General features: G+C 37.8%; 1 protein-coding gene across 1 annotated transcript; it reads left to right on the top strand.

The window, feature by feature from the left end:
* Positions 1–4,665: 4,665 nt before the first annotated feature.
* Positions 4,666–8,462, top strand: LOC147616242 (protein phosphatase 2C 50-like). The gene is made up of 4 exons (XM_086777259.1): positions 4,666–6,500; positions 6,613–6,981; positions 7,114–7,219; positions 7,307–8,462. Exons 1-4 carry the CDS (start codon positions 5,523–5,525, stop codon positions 7,606–7,608), a joined length of 1,755 nt encoding a protein of 584 aa, XP_086633385.1. The 5' UTR covers positions 4,666–5,522; the 3' UTR covers positions 7,609–8,462.
* The last annotated feature ends 9,865 nt before the right edge of the window (positions 8,463–18,327 follow it).

Below are 18,327 nucleotides of genomic sequence, written 5' to 3'. Positions count from 1 at the left end.
TGCACTAAAACCATCTCTTCAGTAGATACCGTTGAGTTTTCATTTCCTAGTTCCCTATGCGATGTAAATGAAAGTGAGTCTTTTGAAGAGGCTTAAGAAGATCTAGATTGTCTTAAAGCCATATAGGATGAGATTCCAGCCATTAAAAAAAAATGGTATTTGGGATTTAGTGGATTTACTACTTAGTAACAAAGTAATCGGTACTATGTGGGTTTACAAAGTCAAGAGAAAGGATGATAGATTTATGGACAAGCTCAAAGTCAGAATTCATGCAAAAGGTTATGTTGAGTAAAAAGGGATTGATTATGATCAAACTTTTTCCCCCATTTCTCGTATAACCACTATCAGATTTGTTATTGCTTTGGTTGCCCTCCATGGATAGAAAGTGGACCAATTGGACATTAAACAACATTCTTGAATGACAACTTGCAAGAAGAAGTTTATGTGAGTCGACCAAATGGATTTGACTTGGTCAAGAACAAAAGGTTTGCAAGAGGTTGTAGGTTTTCGTCTTCCATTAGGTTCTTCTTCCCTCGCCTTTTGTAAGAGAGGACCATTGTGGAGGACTATCTCTTTTGACCTCCATGTAGGCATAGAGATATCCCTTCACCCCATCGGCAAAGGAGCAATTTGGTGTGACATTAGATAGGATGGAAACGGATGAGCTAACACTTGCATAGGGAAGTTGCATTTGCAGCTCTAAAGCAAGAACCGATGACACATGCTTTGGCAAGGCTAAGGTAAGCTCTTGACTTGAATAGTTAAGCTAGAAAGCTTAAACCACTCTCCTCTCCACTCTACCTCAATCACACTCTCACTCAAGCTAGCAAGCATGCACACTACAAGCAAGCCAGCAAGAAGGTAAGACCACAAGAAGAAGAAAGCTTTACACCCATTCACATTATCAAAAGTTATATATATACACACAAGGGCTTTTTCTGGAAACACCGAGCTTAAGTGGGTTCCTATTGCTATCTCTATTCATACATATAAGCTTTTATGGCTGGGCGATTGGGCCCCATGGCCATACATAATGTGAAATGTTCGTAGGCTAGAGATAGGGATTTCCTAATGTACAAAAGGAATGAACAAAAACTAATCTTAAGTGCTTTACACATTTGTCCGCCCATCCTTGGGCAAGTATCAAGTCAAAAATTTATCCTTCTATATCAACACATCATAAAAAGTTACAACACACTAGCTATCGACAAGAGAAGATTTCTCTTCAAGAAGGCCTTCCTTTAAGAGAGAGAGAGAGAGAGAGAGAGAGAGAGAGAGAGAGAAGAAGAAGAAGAAGAAGAAGAAGAAGAAGAAGAAGAAGAAGAAGAAGAGAAGGTGATAATAACACACACACACACACACACACACACACACACACAACATATATTTATATATACATGTGTGTGTGTGTGTGCGCGTGTATATATATACATACATACATATGTATGTATGTATACACACACACACACACACACACACACACACATGTGTGTGTGTGTGTGTAGAGAGAGGGTGAGAAAGGAGAAAATTTGAAGATTCTCTTCCTCTAAATCTATTTAAAAAAATATTACTATGCTAAATAATACGTTTTTCTAAGGCCTCCTTTTTTAGATATTGCAGAGAAACATATTGCTAAACTACCATTTTTTCAGATACTGTGCTAAGGTCTCCTTTTTTTAGAAAGGTGGCATAACTATGTTTCCAAAGAAGTGTGTTGGTGGTTATCTGTTAGTGCTCAAATAAAAAGCAAGCCACCCTTCAAACTTGATGCATGCTTCCACCAAAAAATTCACCTTTAGCATCAACGGATTAGGTGGAATCCAAATTCAACTATCACACTCATTTGTGTTTAATGGACTAAATTCAACTATTTCCCTAATTTATGTTACATGGACCAATCCAATTGTGAATTAGCCATTTATGCCTTCGGAAGATTTGTATTTTTAAAATTCCATTTTAGAAATTTTACTAAATTCACCATTACCCTAAATAATATCATCAACCAAATCTTATAACACTAGATTATCTATGTTCACGCTAATGATGGTGATTATGCCTATGAATATCTTCTATACACACACACACACTACATGTCATCATAGGAGTAAATAAATGAGTTTCATATCGGTAATAACTTCATATCCATATATTTGTTGTCACATGATAAATAAGTAGATGGCATTAACATTAATGATAGTGCTTATTGATTACTTTCCCTAAGAATGTGTAAATCAAGCCATCAATTGAATGACTAGAGAATAGAAAAGTGGGTACACAAACTTAGTGCCTATATGGATGTCACCTTTTTGTGGGAAGTTTCAAAGAAAGTGGTGAAGGATTTAGTGTAAGTCCACAACAATTGCATTTGCATTTGTATTATAATGTTGTTTGAATGATGAGATGTTGTGTCTCCCCATCAAATTGCATGAAAATAAAGAAATGAGAAGATATATGCATGTGATCTTGAAGGTTTGATTCATTTAAAGTGAATATAGATTGGAATATGCCTTTGATATTTGGGTACGATCCCATTTGCTATAATAACTTGTGAATGAGAGTTAAAGTCATAGTGGTTTTGTGTATTGTTGAGTGTATGAGTTTGACATAAATGGTATGATGATAAAAATACGAAAAAGGGACATAGGTAGGTATTATGGATGAAGATTCTCATAAAGGGGTGATAGATGTATAACATACCTTCATTTTGTGCACTACAATCAACACTCAATGTAATGTAATGTGCATACTCGCACTATGACCTCAATGGTGTGAATAGAGAAGTTCTTTTGAACTTCTCTATTCAATGTAATGTAATGTGCATATTCGCACTATGACCTCAATGGTGTGAATAGAGAAGTTCTTTTGAACTTGGCTTGCAATTATGTCCACCTTTTTCTTGGTAGCATTGTGTGAATGAAAAGATATCATTAGACACCTTTTTCTTGGTAGCACTATGTAAATGAAAAGATATCATTAGACACGTGGGATATGTATGTTTGTTAAAATCCTTGCTAAAACCTTTCCATCAAAATATGAATAAAGTTGAGTAGATAGCTCTATGTGGTTGTGTTGTCACATAATCACCATTTGTGCCAAATCATTCATAATCTAAAAGATTTTATGTCAACACAAACCTCCAACACATGTGAGAAAGGTTCTCGGAGCAAAGATTAGATTAATTATATATTGTTGCATATCAATAAATAACTATTCTTGGGGATAAATTTTATGAGTCATGATGGTGTTGCTTAACTCCTAAGTCACAATTGATCGAAATAACTATTACTTGAAATGCATCTTGAAACTTGTTTATAATATGTGATTTTACTGCAAAACTTTGTTAAACATATACTCGATAATCTCAATGGCCCTACCCTACTCATACATTGTTTAAGTAAAACAAACCAATGTGGGATGACCAGGGTGTTTTTGAAATAATAATGTTGATAGGAAGTGAAACAATAATCTCTTGGGTGCCCCCCTCCCTTGATTTCTTGCACGCTCTTCACAACCCACCCCCTATCCATGTGGTATAGAGTCCTCCCCAATCAACAAAGGTTTCAAAACATGTAAAAGTACCGAGACATCACATGGAATGCTCCATCTTGTCTTAAAAAACAACACAAAGTTTTTGGAAACTTCATTTTTAAGTCACGATTAGACAAAAGGATAGTTATAAAAGTGGTTGAGAAGGAATACTTAGACATATTCTATTACCTTGCCATTTGTAAGTGCTATATGCATCATCTTGTATACACATGCCCTAATGTCACTTTATGTGAGAGTTTAGATTTTGTTCACTTGTGATTCAAGAACATTAATACCTTGATAGAAAATCAATAATAAACAATGTTTTTGTGTAAATGCATGCATGCACACATGCACCCATACTTAGGGGGGGCATGTGTGATGATGGCGACGATGATGATGACAATAACAATCAAACAAGACAAGGATGGGCATAGAGATTGGATGTTGACTTAATTATATAGATGTGAAGCTTAATTTAGATTAAGAAGACCTAAATCATAGTAATGATGAGAACTCAAATTAATGGTCTCTAGGTTTTTTTGGGTGTCAAAATAAATGTTAAAATATGTCACTAACAAGAGATAAAAATGAGCATACTGAGAATACTAATAATTAAAATAGGCACTATCCATATACAAGAGCTTAGTAAAAAAGCAGAGCATAAGTAGCCATAAATCACTATCATCCATGAGAAAGTGGTTAGTAGCAGTAATTCTAAGACTACTTGCATAAAAATCTTGATACAAATAGCTTTCCAACAGACATAATCATTGAGTAGTGATTTTAAAACTTTGTAATTGCACATGCATGAAGGAATAGGGTCGGAAGACTTTATTCAGACTTATACACAAGAGGTTTATCTCATTTGCATCTTACTACTCTCATTACTCAACATGCTTGATATATATTTAGTCGTCATAAAAGAAACATTGATTTTGTAATTTATTTGAGCAACATGCAATAATGCCACACAAGATATATTTAAACAACATGCACTAAAATCCTCTTAGAATTAAAGATGGTAACTTCTTTGCTTTGCTTTTGCTTTTGCTTTTGCTTTTGCTTTTGAGGAGGAGGAGCTACATTAAAACTATGAATCTACAACAAAAGGAACTTTTCAAGATCCCTAGACAAAGGGGCAATTCCAAGAGAGATGATGAAATGGGAAGGGTGTACCTTTTCTTGCACTTGCGTCTTCAATAAGTCCCTCCAATTAATAATTGCAATGACGCAGCAAAAATGGAAAATAAATAATTGTGATAAGATGGGTAGCACGTGGCAAGAAAAGGGCCCTCTCCTGGTTTCAAATTCGAGTGTACCTCTCTTATTTATTTTTATTTTTCGATTTTTGATTTATTATTATTATTATTATTTTTGATTTTTGGTTTATTATTATTTTGGATGCTTAGCAGGAAAACAAAGCTCCTGCCCTAATGTCACTGCTAGCGCCATTAAGTAACACAGGCGAGGTGGGGCATTAAGTGACAAGGATTTTGAAGGTATGAAACCGTATCTGAAAGAAGTGACACAGGGATTTTGCAGAGAAGATGTTGAAGACATGGATAGGAGACGCCAGTAAGCAGAAGCCCTAGACAGTGGAGGCATGAAATCCTTAATCACCGTGAAACCCTAAAGGTTGGAGATTGTGAGGGCACTGAAACCCTAACAGACACGAAGAGGTGAAGGCTAGCAGAGCGTGTGCAAGGTAAGCATGGGGAGGCTTTAGTTTGGAGTGCCTAGCTCAGAGCTCCGTGATTTGTGATTTCTCAGTTTTCTCTGATGGATATCCTGTAAGTTTTGTACCGGGAGTTGAAGAAGAAGATCGCACTCTCAGTTTCTTTGTGGCTCTGCCATAAGTTCTTACGGGGGCTCCCTGTTGGCGAGGGTGGGGGCAGGCTAAAGCAGCCTTCTTTAGGAAATATAAAGAAGACATAAAGGAAGATAAAGAATTTTACACAGAGATTAGCTGTAGACTTATCTTTCTGTCCAGCATGGACTCGTGTCGTCGCTTTAAGCAGATTTCATGCTCCAGACATGCTCATGGGGGCATTCACAAGCGTTCTCGCCCCCTGAGTGCAAGCGTCTACGACCTATCTGAGAACAAGCCACAAGAACCTACTCTTCTCAGAGCACATTCGGGCCTGGATGGGGCTCTCACATCTCACCACTTTCTTGCTGAACTTAAGGGGAAGGAGGAGTATATTTCTTCAGGTGATGGCCTTATGAAGAGCAGTGGGCTGATTAGATCACAATCATATCCTCCGGAAGGCTGGCACAGCATCACACGTAAGTGCATTCTCAAGATCAGCAACACTGCCCAGAGTTCGATTGCCACTGGACTTGATGGATGCTTTTGCAAATTCAGTGATGAGCATCTCAGATTTTTGGAGAACATTTTTTCTGCAACATGGACCAATAGAGTAGCCAGCAGCTCCCCCCACTGTGTACCCCCTATAACGGTTGAAGTATTGCAGCACCAGCAAGATGAAAAATATAAGAAAACCGAGAGGCTCTCTGGGAGTCCCTCTACCATGGCAGATGTTAGGGAGCCTACTTATGAGGCCTCTCCAACCAGTGTGATCTCGACGGAGGAGGTGGCCAAATCTCCTCCATCTTCCGAAAGATCCGTCGACAGTTCATGGAATGCTACTTTACCTGTTGCATTAAGTATGGTGGACTCATCTTGTGGTGCTGCTTCAGATATTGTGATTGAAGAGGGCCCTTCAACTTCTGTCGAAGTGGATGCCCAGCTGAGTCGCTGCGTGGCAGCAAGACAGTGTCCTCCCAGCAATAAGGTGCTGGCTTGCGGTCGATGCAAAGAGATGGAAGATACAGCTATCATTGTGCCATCATTTGCTGTGATCCCTTGTGGGATGATGGGAATGTGCTGCTGCGATAGTAAGTCCGTGAAGAAAACAGCTTCTGACTTGCACTTTTTTGGTATATATGATGGTCATGGCGGTTCCCAGGCAAGTAGGAGCTCTCAACGTGCTATTTTTTGCCTGCTCGTAGTCCTCTTTCTTGTTTGCTGGTGTACCTACCATCTTGGCTTAATGACGTACTACATGTATCATACCACAGGCATCTACATATTGCATGGAAAGGCTTCACCTTTTGCTTGCAGAAGAACTCAAAACACTGGCTATTGTGGAAGCTTGCAATGATGATGTGGGTCTTGGATGGATATCAAAGTGGGAGAATACAATGACTGACTGTTTCTCAAAGACAGACAAGGAGGTTGGTGGGGTTTGCCCTAATGGGATATGTGATGATGATGCCATGGACAGCACCTGTACTTTCTGTGAAGATGCGATTGCCCCGGAGAATGTTGGTACAACAGCAGTGGTGGCAGTGGTTGGCTCATGTCAGATAGTTGTTGCTAATTGTGGAGATTCAAGAGCTGTCCTTTCCCGAGGCGGGAGGGCCATTGCCCTGTCTAGGGATCACAAGGTGGGCAGTGATTTTTTTCTTGCCTTACTACACTACAACATTGCCTCATTTTTCTCTCTTTTCTTTCTGAGGTCATGGAATTGAGTGACCATTGTTTGTGTGTCTCCATGTTATTGTTGGTGCTATGCACAGCCTGAAAGAGATGACGAGACCAGCCGCATAGAAGCTGCTGGTGGAAGAGTTATATGCTGGGATGGTTACAGAGTAGGAGGGTTTCTCTCTTTGTCCAGGGCGTTAGGTTTGTTGTTTTGACTGTAGGTGCCCTTTCTTTTCCTGTTTTGATTGTCATTATTATGAGTAATTTTGAGCTTTTAATTCAATGCAGGGGATCGATATTTGAAGCGTTATGTTATCTCTGAACCGGAGGTGACATGCATACAGCGAGAGGAAGAAGATGACTGCTTGATCTTAGCAAGTGATGGTCTATGGGATGTGATAAGCAATGATTATGCCTGTGACATTGCCCGGAAAGGCTTGGTGGCTGCCCGGAGAAAGCGTGAAAATAGATCTTTTTCACTTGGTGAGGACCCAGCATCGTCCTCAGTGGCCGCACTTTTGGTGAAGTTGGCTTACAGCAGAGGTAGCAAAGATAACATTAGTGTGGTGCTGGTCGACTTGAAAAGCTAGGCAAACAGTCAACTGCTGAACAAGGTCCTGATAGGAAGAATAAGGCAGCTTTTTCCTGAGTGTGGAAGCTGTATATAATTTCAACATACGTTCCAAGTTCTTTCTTTTTCCCAGGTCCTCTCAAAAATGATGGCTTATTCATGTTGCAATGTCGGATGATTTCGGGGATTACTGCAAGAGAATTGGGGGACATTTACCGTAAGCAGTTTCATGCATGTTGATTCTTTACAATTCTTCAAGAAGCTGACAGAATGCTTGTCCTTTGGTTCTAAAGGTTGGTGTTTGTGGATTTACCTGCCACATGGCCCTTCTGGCAGGGTATATGAATGCAGTTTAAGACTATACATGCATGTGCTTGTACGCAGTGTAAGCATGTCTGGTTTGTTGTGCGAATGGTGGGAATTGAATGCTGGCTTATGTCTTACACTTCGCAAGGAAGTGTTTTGACTTTTATGCATAGGATATGGGGAAGGCTATGGAGTATTGCCAGGCTTTAAACAAACCTTCATTTTGAGCAGCACAGTTTGCATGGAGGAAGGAATGGGCAGGGTTTTAGAACTGTGGAGGCAAACTGCCGGGAGAAGGGTCAATACCTTGAGAATTCTACTCAGGTGCCCCAGCTCGAATTGAGACTTTGTCTGGCCAGGGGATGCCTGCTAGCTGCTGTGTTTATAACCCTTTCGCGTTCGAATCTTCTTTCTGCTTCCTCTTCTGTCCAGGGATTTAAGATCTGCAAGCTTTAAAGACCCTTGTGCTCCTTGATCTCCAACTTTTCTACTCATTACCCTTGCATCATGGATAGGTTGAGTTGGTTTTACAGTCTTTTGATAATTCAATAATATTAATTTACTTTGTACGGTTTTTATGATTTGGTGATACAGAATTTATTTTGTGCTTGCGTCACCCACACACCCACACACACACACTCTCTCCCACTCGTGCTACCGACAGGCTTGTGCGCACTACTCGGTTCGTGCCAGTTGATGCCAGGTTGCTCCTCACTTTGGAGATGTGCCTTGAAGTGTGTCACATTCTCCCCCAATTGCATTGTAGCTATCCCTCAACAACAGGCAACGGCAATGCCGCGTTGCACTTGCACTTGATGGATGCTTACACATGGGTTCCTACGAACTGATGCGAGGCTACGTCTCGCTTTGGAGACGTGCCTTGAATACAAGGAAGCGAGACGTGCCTTGAATACAATACTTGTAGGCGTGCCACATTCTGCATCGTAGCTATTCTCTATTGCATAGCCTCTTTATAAACTCTCAGCATCGGGTGATATTCGTCTTTGAATTGATCCTCATCAAAACAGAGCGCACGTTGGATTGGGTAGCCCTTGAACTTGCGGAGATATTGCAATTGACTTGCTCCAGTTTTGTCATCCACTAACTCAAGTTTATCCTCATCTTGCAAAGCACTCAACTTTGGCCCATGATAATCCACAAGGTTGCTTGAATAAAACAGTGGATGCATCTTTCAAAGGCTTGGTAACTCCAGCTTGAAGGCTACTACACTCAACTTCTTGAGTATCGTAAATGGACCCTACTTCAAAGGAGCTAGTTGAACTTCTTTGCTTCTTCATGATCTTCAAATAAACCTAATCTCCCTCTTTGAAGGTACTATCCCAACGATGTTTGTTAGCCTCGAAAACCTTCTTTGTTTGTGTCTTTTGTATTTTTTCCCAAACATGTCGCCATATCTATTCCAAATCCTGAAGCACTTGATCTGCACCATGCATCCTTGTGGAAGTCCTAAGAGCTCGAATCATCAGGTTAATAATTGGATGACCATATATCACCTCAAAGGGCATCTTCTTTATGGACTCATGCAGTGTATCACTGATGGCATGCTCCACCACCAACAAGAACTCATACTAAAGAGTTTGATGCTCTTGACACTACAACATCATGATCATAGTCTTGTTCATGCTCGGTCTATCTCTCTCTTTGGAAATGGAACACACCAATAAAACATAGCTTCTTCCATAAACCATAGAACAAGGCCCTTCAAAATGTTTCTGGGAACTTTGGATTTCTATCCGAGACGATCCTCTATAAGTGCTTTAGGAACTTCTACATGGATATATATGGCCAGCATGGTGTGTATATATATAGGTTGTCAAGCTGAGGACTATGAGGCCCAAAATAGGCTTTAAATATAAGGCTTGTCTCTACTTACCCTTGAAGATGAGACTTTTGTTTTTATGCATGTAAGAATACTCTTGCCCGTTTGGGATAGGTTTGCTGATTCAAAAGCAAGATAGGAATGGGATCAATAGCCATGGAAAATGGGATCAATGGCAATGTTTATCTCCCTTGTATGGCTTGTGGCTATGGCATATAAAATCAAAGGCGTCATGATGCAAGCGAAACACCTCTTGGATCAAGAGCTTGGTCCACCTCTTGAGCATCCACATCTATCTTACAAGGATTAAGGTGGGTTTGTTTACTCAATCGATCAACTAAGAGAGCTTGGATTCTAGACCCATGTAACATGGATCTTTTACACAACAACCCCCCTCCCCAATCCCGAGCTTCACGCACATAAATGTTTTCTCATGTACCATTATTAAATCAATTGTCTCTTGTGATTATACCATGTATTTCATCTCCATGATCCGTTGCCTTTTGGAAATCTCATCAAGCTTGCCAATGAGATCAATCACTCCATGTCTTATGTAGACCATGTTACCAAAATGCCTTATGTAGACCATGTCACCAAAATTTCTTATTTTGTAAAGTAAGAATTGTGCTCCTTTTAGATGTGCTACGAGTGTTAGCTTCATTGTACTAGTAATGATGAAATATTCACAAAACCAAAATTTAAAACAACTCTATGTATTGTGTTTAATAGAACTTGAAGTCCAATCTTTAGTCATAAAATTAGGGTGAATTTAAAAAAATGCATCTTCCTTTTGAAACTCAATCTTTTGCATAAATGATGCCACTTCGTTGAGTGCAATCCACACATTTGCCTTGGCTAGCCTCGGATGAATTGGTTGTTAGAGCACCATTATTGCTTGTCCCTTCAATTCTATGTTCTCCCCTTGCTTTCTTTGCTTTGTGAGCAAGAAATTTTACTCGTGCTACGTACACCTTGTTGTGTACATAAAACATGCATTTCATTATTTTCATATCACTTGTAAGATGCCATTCAACTGAGTAACCACCAAAATCTTCAATTGTAAGGAGTTCTCCATTTGTTTAGTGTGTGTCTCACCACATTAGAGATGCATTTTATTATTTGTATATCTCTTGCAAGATTCCATTTAAACTGAGTAATAATCAAAATCTTTGACTATAAGGAGTAATCCAAAATCTTCAAGTGTAAGGGGTTCTCCATTTGTTTGGTGTGTCTCGCCACATTAGGGATATTAAAGCATCAAAACCTCTTGATCCTCTTTTGGCAAAAAAAGCATTGAAGAGATAAGTGATCCAAAATCTTTAAGTGTAAGGAGTTCTCCATTTATTTGGTGTCTCTTACCACATCGATATTAAAACCTCTTAATCTTCTTTTGGAAAAACTAGAATTGAAGAGATAACTACATCCATGTGCATCTCATCTCTCCACTTGTGGGGAGTTATGGAGACTTGGGATAATATGGAAGATACACATGTCTTCTTCTAAAAGTTTTTTGTGCATCTAATCTCTCCACTTGTGCCTCTTTAAATCTATCAAGTCATTTTTCTATTTTTGGAGAATTCAAGATACAGAATCTATTGATATTCTCTTGTAGTGTCTTAGCTCTTGGTCTTGTGGCACCTCTCTAGCTATCTGGTCATCCTCTTTCTTATGCCAAATTTGAGGCATGCCTGGATCAATTTTTCTAAGAAACTTAAAGATATACACTTATTATTCTTGTACTAACCAACCTTCCACCATGCTCCCTTCTGGCCTTGCCCTTTGTCAATTAATCCCCTCCAAGGTCTTCATGAATCTCTCCAAGAAAGACATTCATCATATCTAGAGATAGTGCTAGCAATTGCAACCTCCTTAACAACATATACAACTAAGTGTATTTGGATGTGAGAATACTCATTGGAAAGTGCTTCTCAATCAAGCACATTGCTTCTAAGGATTTCATTCTTTCATCTTTGATCGTTTGCAAGTTTATCTCCTTCAAGGATATCCATCAAACTAAGGCACTCAAACTAAGGCAATGATCTTGTAAATATAGCACTTCTAATGTCTTGACTCACACAATTGCAATAGGAAGCACAAACCTCAGTGTGACACATGTATAAGGAGAGACAAAGTGAGTTATACATACATATAAAAACTTGTGCCAAACATGAGACTTTAAACCACTTAGCTTATTGTTTTGAGTAAATGTGCCCTTAAGACAATGCATATGTCTCACCAAGATCCCCACAAAAGAGGAAATAATCAATGAGGCATGCATGTATACAAAATGAAAATTAGAATCTTCTTTGCATCTTTTTATCCTCAAGCATGGAGTTTCTCTCCAGTAATATATTATATATTTTAATAACCTTACATAGTTATGACATCTGATGTGATGTTAGCTAGTTTATTTTTAAAGAAGGTGATATTTACAATGAGAAAGTGAATTTGGAAAGAGGATATATAGATTACTTGATTCTGAGACACTTGCATTATAGAGCGATTGTAAAATTGAGCAATGCCAATAGGCAAGCTTGTAACTTTGACATTTTTTGCTCCAACATACAATGGTGTTGAACCAAGAGTTCGAAGGTGTGTTTCCTTGGACATCGAGTATTGTCCATCATGTTGTGTATTACCTTCAAATGTTGCTTTGATTAGCTCTTCCATAAAATTTTATTGTGCTTGTGGCTCCATATCCTCTTGAATGTGTGCTTGTGGCTCCATATCCTCTTGAATGTGTGGCTCTACATCATCAAGCAATTCTTCTCGTTTATTATTGTTATTCTTCTCTAGGTGTTAATGGAATTGCATGCCTTATGGCTCATCTCCATTTTTTTTAATTATATGGCCTCATCAGGTTGCCTCGTGTACTTTACATCTTCATTCTATCAAAATGATAAGTGTGATAAGAGGCATCTAGAGAGAGGGGATGCAGAGATGAATAAGGAGAGGAGAGAGGGTGCCCAATGAACTAGCCTTATCAGAATTACACGTTAATTCAAGTAAGGACCTATCAAACTCTCCATATCGTTTGATGTGTTACATGGTGATTTGATGTCATCTTCTCAAAGAGTTCTTGTAACGTGTACAAGGACATTTGTACTTTGCTCCAACTATACCATGCTGTTCAGGTCCTTCCTCTGAAGATGGAGAATCATTTGCATGCTACATTGATAAAATGGGGAGAGATTAAAAGATAATCAAGAGAGTTTATAAGAGAAATGTTATGGGGATGTGAAAACATGGGCTTGTTTAAGTAGAAGCATGAACTATGAGTCGGTAATTGTTAATTTATTTCCATTTAATTTATAATGAAAAAAATATGGCATCGATCTATAACCAATGGTATATACGTCAGTATAAGCCTCAGTAGTCGACCATAATATCAACACTATAAATTACTATCCATAGTTATATACCAATAAATATGGAATTAAAGAACTCGAGACTTTTTTGTGAACTATTTTTGTTTGAAACTCAAAAAAGCCTCACGTCTCTCTCTCTCTCTCTCTCTCTCTCTCTCTCTGTCTCTCTCTCTCCCTTGCCCTCTCTAAACTCTTTCCACTCTCACCTCTTGCCCTCTCTAAACTCTTGCCCGTCCCTCTCTCACCTCTTGCCATCCTCTCAACACTGCAGATCTATAAGCAAGGTAAGGGTTTTATTTTTATTTTTAAATAGTTTTTAAGTTTTTAAAATAATTTTTAAGTTTTTTTTTCAAATTCTTCTATGTCTAAGCATCTCCCACTCTCTTTTTCTTCTCCATAAAGCAAAACTATGATAAGAGAGGTAATGCCTTCTTTTCAATTTAGATACACTCTTACCTTTTTTTTGGGGTATTTTTGTGATTTTTGTTTTCTTTACAGCTTAGGGTTTATTCATTTCTCTCTCTCCATAGATCTCTACATTTGTTTTTTTAATTTATTTTTATGTTTAATGTAAACTAATGTTATTCTTTGAGATTTTCCTTTTTCTTAAAGGCTTAGTTCCCGCTTCAATCCAATCCCATGAGTGTCCTCTCTTTACTCTTTCTCTTTTTCTCATTTATAATTTTCTCTTTGCATAGCACCCTTGAGTAAGTAGGTAAGTGTCCTCTCTTTACTCTTTCTCTTTTTTTCTTTTGTAATTTCCTCTTTGCATAGCACCCTTGAGTAAGCAAGTGTCCTCTCTTTACCGTTTCTCCTTTTTTGCTTTTGTATTTTCCTCTTTGCATAGCACACTTAAGCACCTTGGGTTTATTTCTTGCATGTATTTTGCCAAAGCTCTATACATAAAGCCTTATCCTCCATAGAACTTAAGGGCATGCATAAAGGCTAGCCTTATGTATTGAGCTTAAAGCCATGCATCCATGTGTTAATGGACTGTTCTAGTCTCCCTTAGAAACACATTCACAAGAGAAAGTCCATGTGTTAATGGACTGTTCTGGTCTCCCTTAGAAACACATTCACAAGAGAAAGTGAACAAAACTCAACATATCATGGGAAGTTTTACTAATGTGCAATAATGGATATAACCCTCTCTTCTTTCAGAGAGATCCATGTTATTGTCCTCCTCCCGATCCATTGTCACTCTGGCTTAGTTTGATAGCCACACACTCCTCTCCCTCACACCTATGGTAGCTACACAAGCATAAGGATAGAGTAAAGAAGCATGCACAATGGGAGAGTATGTTGTATTATAAAAAAATTGACTTATATACAAGGCCATCAGTGTTCACATACACTTAAATTGTGGCTGCTCAGGTGACCAAGGCTCAAAAGTGGTGGCCTATTGCTTGTAGAATGCTTAATCTTATAATATATGTATGAAGTACATTCACATGTGATTCATAATACATGCATAGAGTACATTCACGTGGGATTCATCCTAGCTTGCTACCACACACTCTTGGAGTGGGAATTCTTATTTCGTTGGACCATTATTTATGAGCCCTCGTCCAAGTTATAAATTTGGGCATCTGGAAGATCCCTGCCCCCTCCGCGCAACGGATTCGGGGGTGCTAGCAACGGAAGTAGCACTCCTTGCGCGGTGCAGGTTCCTCTCACTCGAGGCCTCGCCCATGGATATCTGGACAGGAGACTAATCCCTCGGTTCTTCCAAAACCGAACCCGAAAAAACTTCCCTTGCCCGGAAAGCACGGGCGATTCCTCCGGGATATTTTAACTCTAACGTAGTCAAGGTCATTACTGACCAAACTGATCCGACTGAACCTAAAGTCACTTGGTCAGATCAAGGAAGAAACTTGCACTTGGATCATAGAGATCAACGCTTTTTTCCCCATCGAGAGGCACAGCCGTTGATTCCTTTTTCCATAGAACAATTACTATGCGGGATTTACTTCATCTAGCATACTACAACAGAAATTGAGTCTCATTTTACGGATCCATCAGTCTAGCCTAACCCCATACAGTCCCATGGGTTAGCCAACCGCCCAACCACTGTAGTGATCGGATCCAATTAAGAATTTGGTTAGGTTTTGTCCCGAGTACCAGGGAAAAGAGTTCCCAGGCTCCCTAGCCGGATAAAGCTAGTCACACCACTTACACACCCAATATGAAATTGCTTTCTTCACAGATTCAGCTATCTTTAAAACAATCATTTAATGAAGCCATAGTATCACTGATCACAATCCTCTAAAATATCTGGTTGAATCTTAATTTCTAATCATTCCTTCATCGGAGTATCTATGGCATCTTGGCAACCAGAATGCTCACCACCTGTCCACTTAGGGGCCTTTTCGATAGTTCCTAGCTCATAGTACCCGGCAATATATTCACTTATAAAAAATTCAAGATGGAATCTCCATTGAAGATCAGCAAGATCAACCAATAGATCCATATAAAAGAGCCATGGACTCATCCGTTGAGGACCAGCAAGGTCAATCAACCAAATCCATGCCCGGTTTCATTCCACATCTATACATCCACATCCATTCTTCCACATACACATCCACATCCATTCTTCCACACATACACATCCTCATTCATTCTTCCACATTCACATCCACATTCATTCTTCCACACATACACATCTACATTCATTCTTCCACATACTCATCCACATCCATATCCACATCCATACATCCACATCCACATCCATACATCTATATCCATATCCACATACACATACACATCCACATCCATACATCCACATCCATATCCACATCCATACATCCACATCCATATCCACATCCATACATCCACATCCATTCTTCCCCGTACACATCCACATCCACATCCATACATCCATATCCATATCCACATCCATACACATCTACATCCATATCCACATACACATCCACATCCTCATCCACACATCCACATCCATATCCACATCCATACATTCATACACATCTACATCCATATCCACATCCACATCCACATCCACATCCATACATCCACATCCACATCCTCATCCATACATCCTCATCCATATCTACATTTATTCATTCTCATACACATGCATATCCTTTCTTTCACATATACATCTGCATTCACATCCAATCACATCCCATACTCATCTTATCGCATCCGTTCTCATCCTATCACATCCCATACAATTCTTATCGCATCCGATTTACATATTATCACATCCCATACACATCTTATCACATCCATTCACATGCTATTCCCATTTAATAGCTTTTTCTATATTGATACCGATAATAGGAATTTTTCTAAATTTCTGCCAATTGCTTGGCCTAATTAAAGATTCTTTTTTTGACAACTATTTCCATATTCCTTCTCAATTCTAAATTTCTACCAATTGCTGGGCCTAATTAAGATTCTTTTTCTGACAACTATTTCCATATTCCTTCTCAATTCCTCAATTGAATTATATTCAATATTATTCTTTTGAATAAAAGAATTCATGGGATTTGTAGAAATCAATTCTACCCATATTTTCACTTTTGGTAAATAATCATAAATCGAATTATACTAAAAATTCCTCTTCTTCCCATTTAATTTCTTGGATCCCAATTACCATGGAAATTCCTCTTTTTGCATTTAATTAATTACATTCCAATGACATGGGAATTCCTCTTTTATCTTCAATATTTCTCGTAAAATAATTTTATTTAAAATAAAATATCCATTATTTCAATATACTAGGAATTTCTCTTTTCCCATCCAAATCATGGAATTCCAAATGTCATAGGAATTTCTCTTTGAACATTTAAATATTTCTCATAGATAAAATAAATTTATCTAAAATTCATCTTTGAATTTAAATGAATTATCCAATAATTCCAATATGCTAGGAATTTCTCTTTTCGCATCTAAATGATGGAATTCCAAATGTCATAGGAATTCCTCTTTTAACATTTAATTATTTCTCATAGATAAAGAAATTTATCTAAAAATTCATCTTTGAATTTAAATGAATTATCCAATAATTCCAATATGCTAGGAATTTCTTTTTTCCCATCTAAAGGATGGAATTCCAAATGTCATAGGAATTCCTCTTTTATCATTTAAACTTATCTCTGTAAAATGATAAATTTAACTAAATTTTCTCTTGAAAATTAAATAAAAATTTTCATTAATTCCTTTACACTAGGAATTACACTTTCTTTATTTAATTATTTGAATTCCAATATGGTGGGAATTCCTCTTTCATCATATAAATTTATCTATGCAAAAAGATAAATTTAACTAAAATTTTTCTTTAATTTTTACATAAAATATACATTATATTAGTATTCTAAATTTTTCTCTTAATTCTTTGGAATACATGGATTTCCATTATCATGGGGATTACTCTTTTAACATAAAAATAAATTACTAGAATTTCTCTTTTTTCTAATTTATTAATTAAGCATAAACATAAAAATCAATTTCTCCATGATTTCAATGAGAATCATTCAACTAATCTAGCATGATAATTCCTAGAATATGGTAGGAAGTCCTCTTTTCATATTATGAATGAAAATGTTTTATGTGTTTATTTTATAGAAATTTTACCATAGCTCCGCTGCTATTACTGATAATTCTCAATTTAATGGAAAGAATGAAGTTTAATATAATTACTGATATGATTAGAATGACCACTAATTGGATCATTATCCAATTATGGATTGATTCATGTAGGAGTCACCAAAAGGAAGATTGAAGAGAGAGAGAAGCTCCAATCTCTTCAATTTTGTAGAGGTTTTTAGAGGATAATAGAAAATATCATTATTTCTGCATAATACTGGCATAGTATAGTTGTCATATTTTTTTACAAAGGGCTAAGGATCTATTTATGGGTGAGGGAGGCCTCTAACCAAGTCCAACTAATTTCTAGAATTTTCTAGGTTCGGTTTGGTTGAATTTGGACAAGATTTGGACCTAGTTTGGTTCCCTTTTGATTTGGTTTGATCCAAGAGAGAGGAGAGATAAAAATATCACAATATTTTTGAGTTTAAAACTCCACCACACATGTGAAATAGGCGCCTCCTTGAAGGGCCCCCTTTTCCTTACACATGTGTAAAAAATGAATCATTATACCCAAAATATCTGATTTTTTTTAGTAATACTCATAGTTTTTTACTAATAAACCTTGTACTTAGTCAACTCTTCATCTTATGTGGGCATTTACTCATTTTTGGGT

The sequence above is a fragment of the Cibotium barometz genome, chromosome 38 (assembly GCF_041138505.1).
Source record: "Cibotium barometz isolate CiBa-2024 chromosome 38, ASM4113850v1, whole genome shotgun sequence".
Lineage (NCBI taxonomy): Eukaryota > Viridiplantae > Streptophyta > Polypodiopsida > Cyatheales > Cibotiaceae > Cibotium > Cibotium barometz.
Note: the sequence above shows the minus strand (reverse complement) of the source record. Positions and strands in the feature narration are given on the sequence as shown.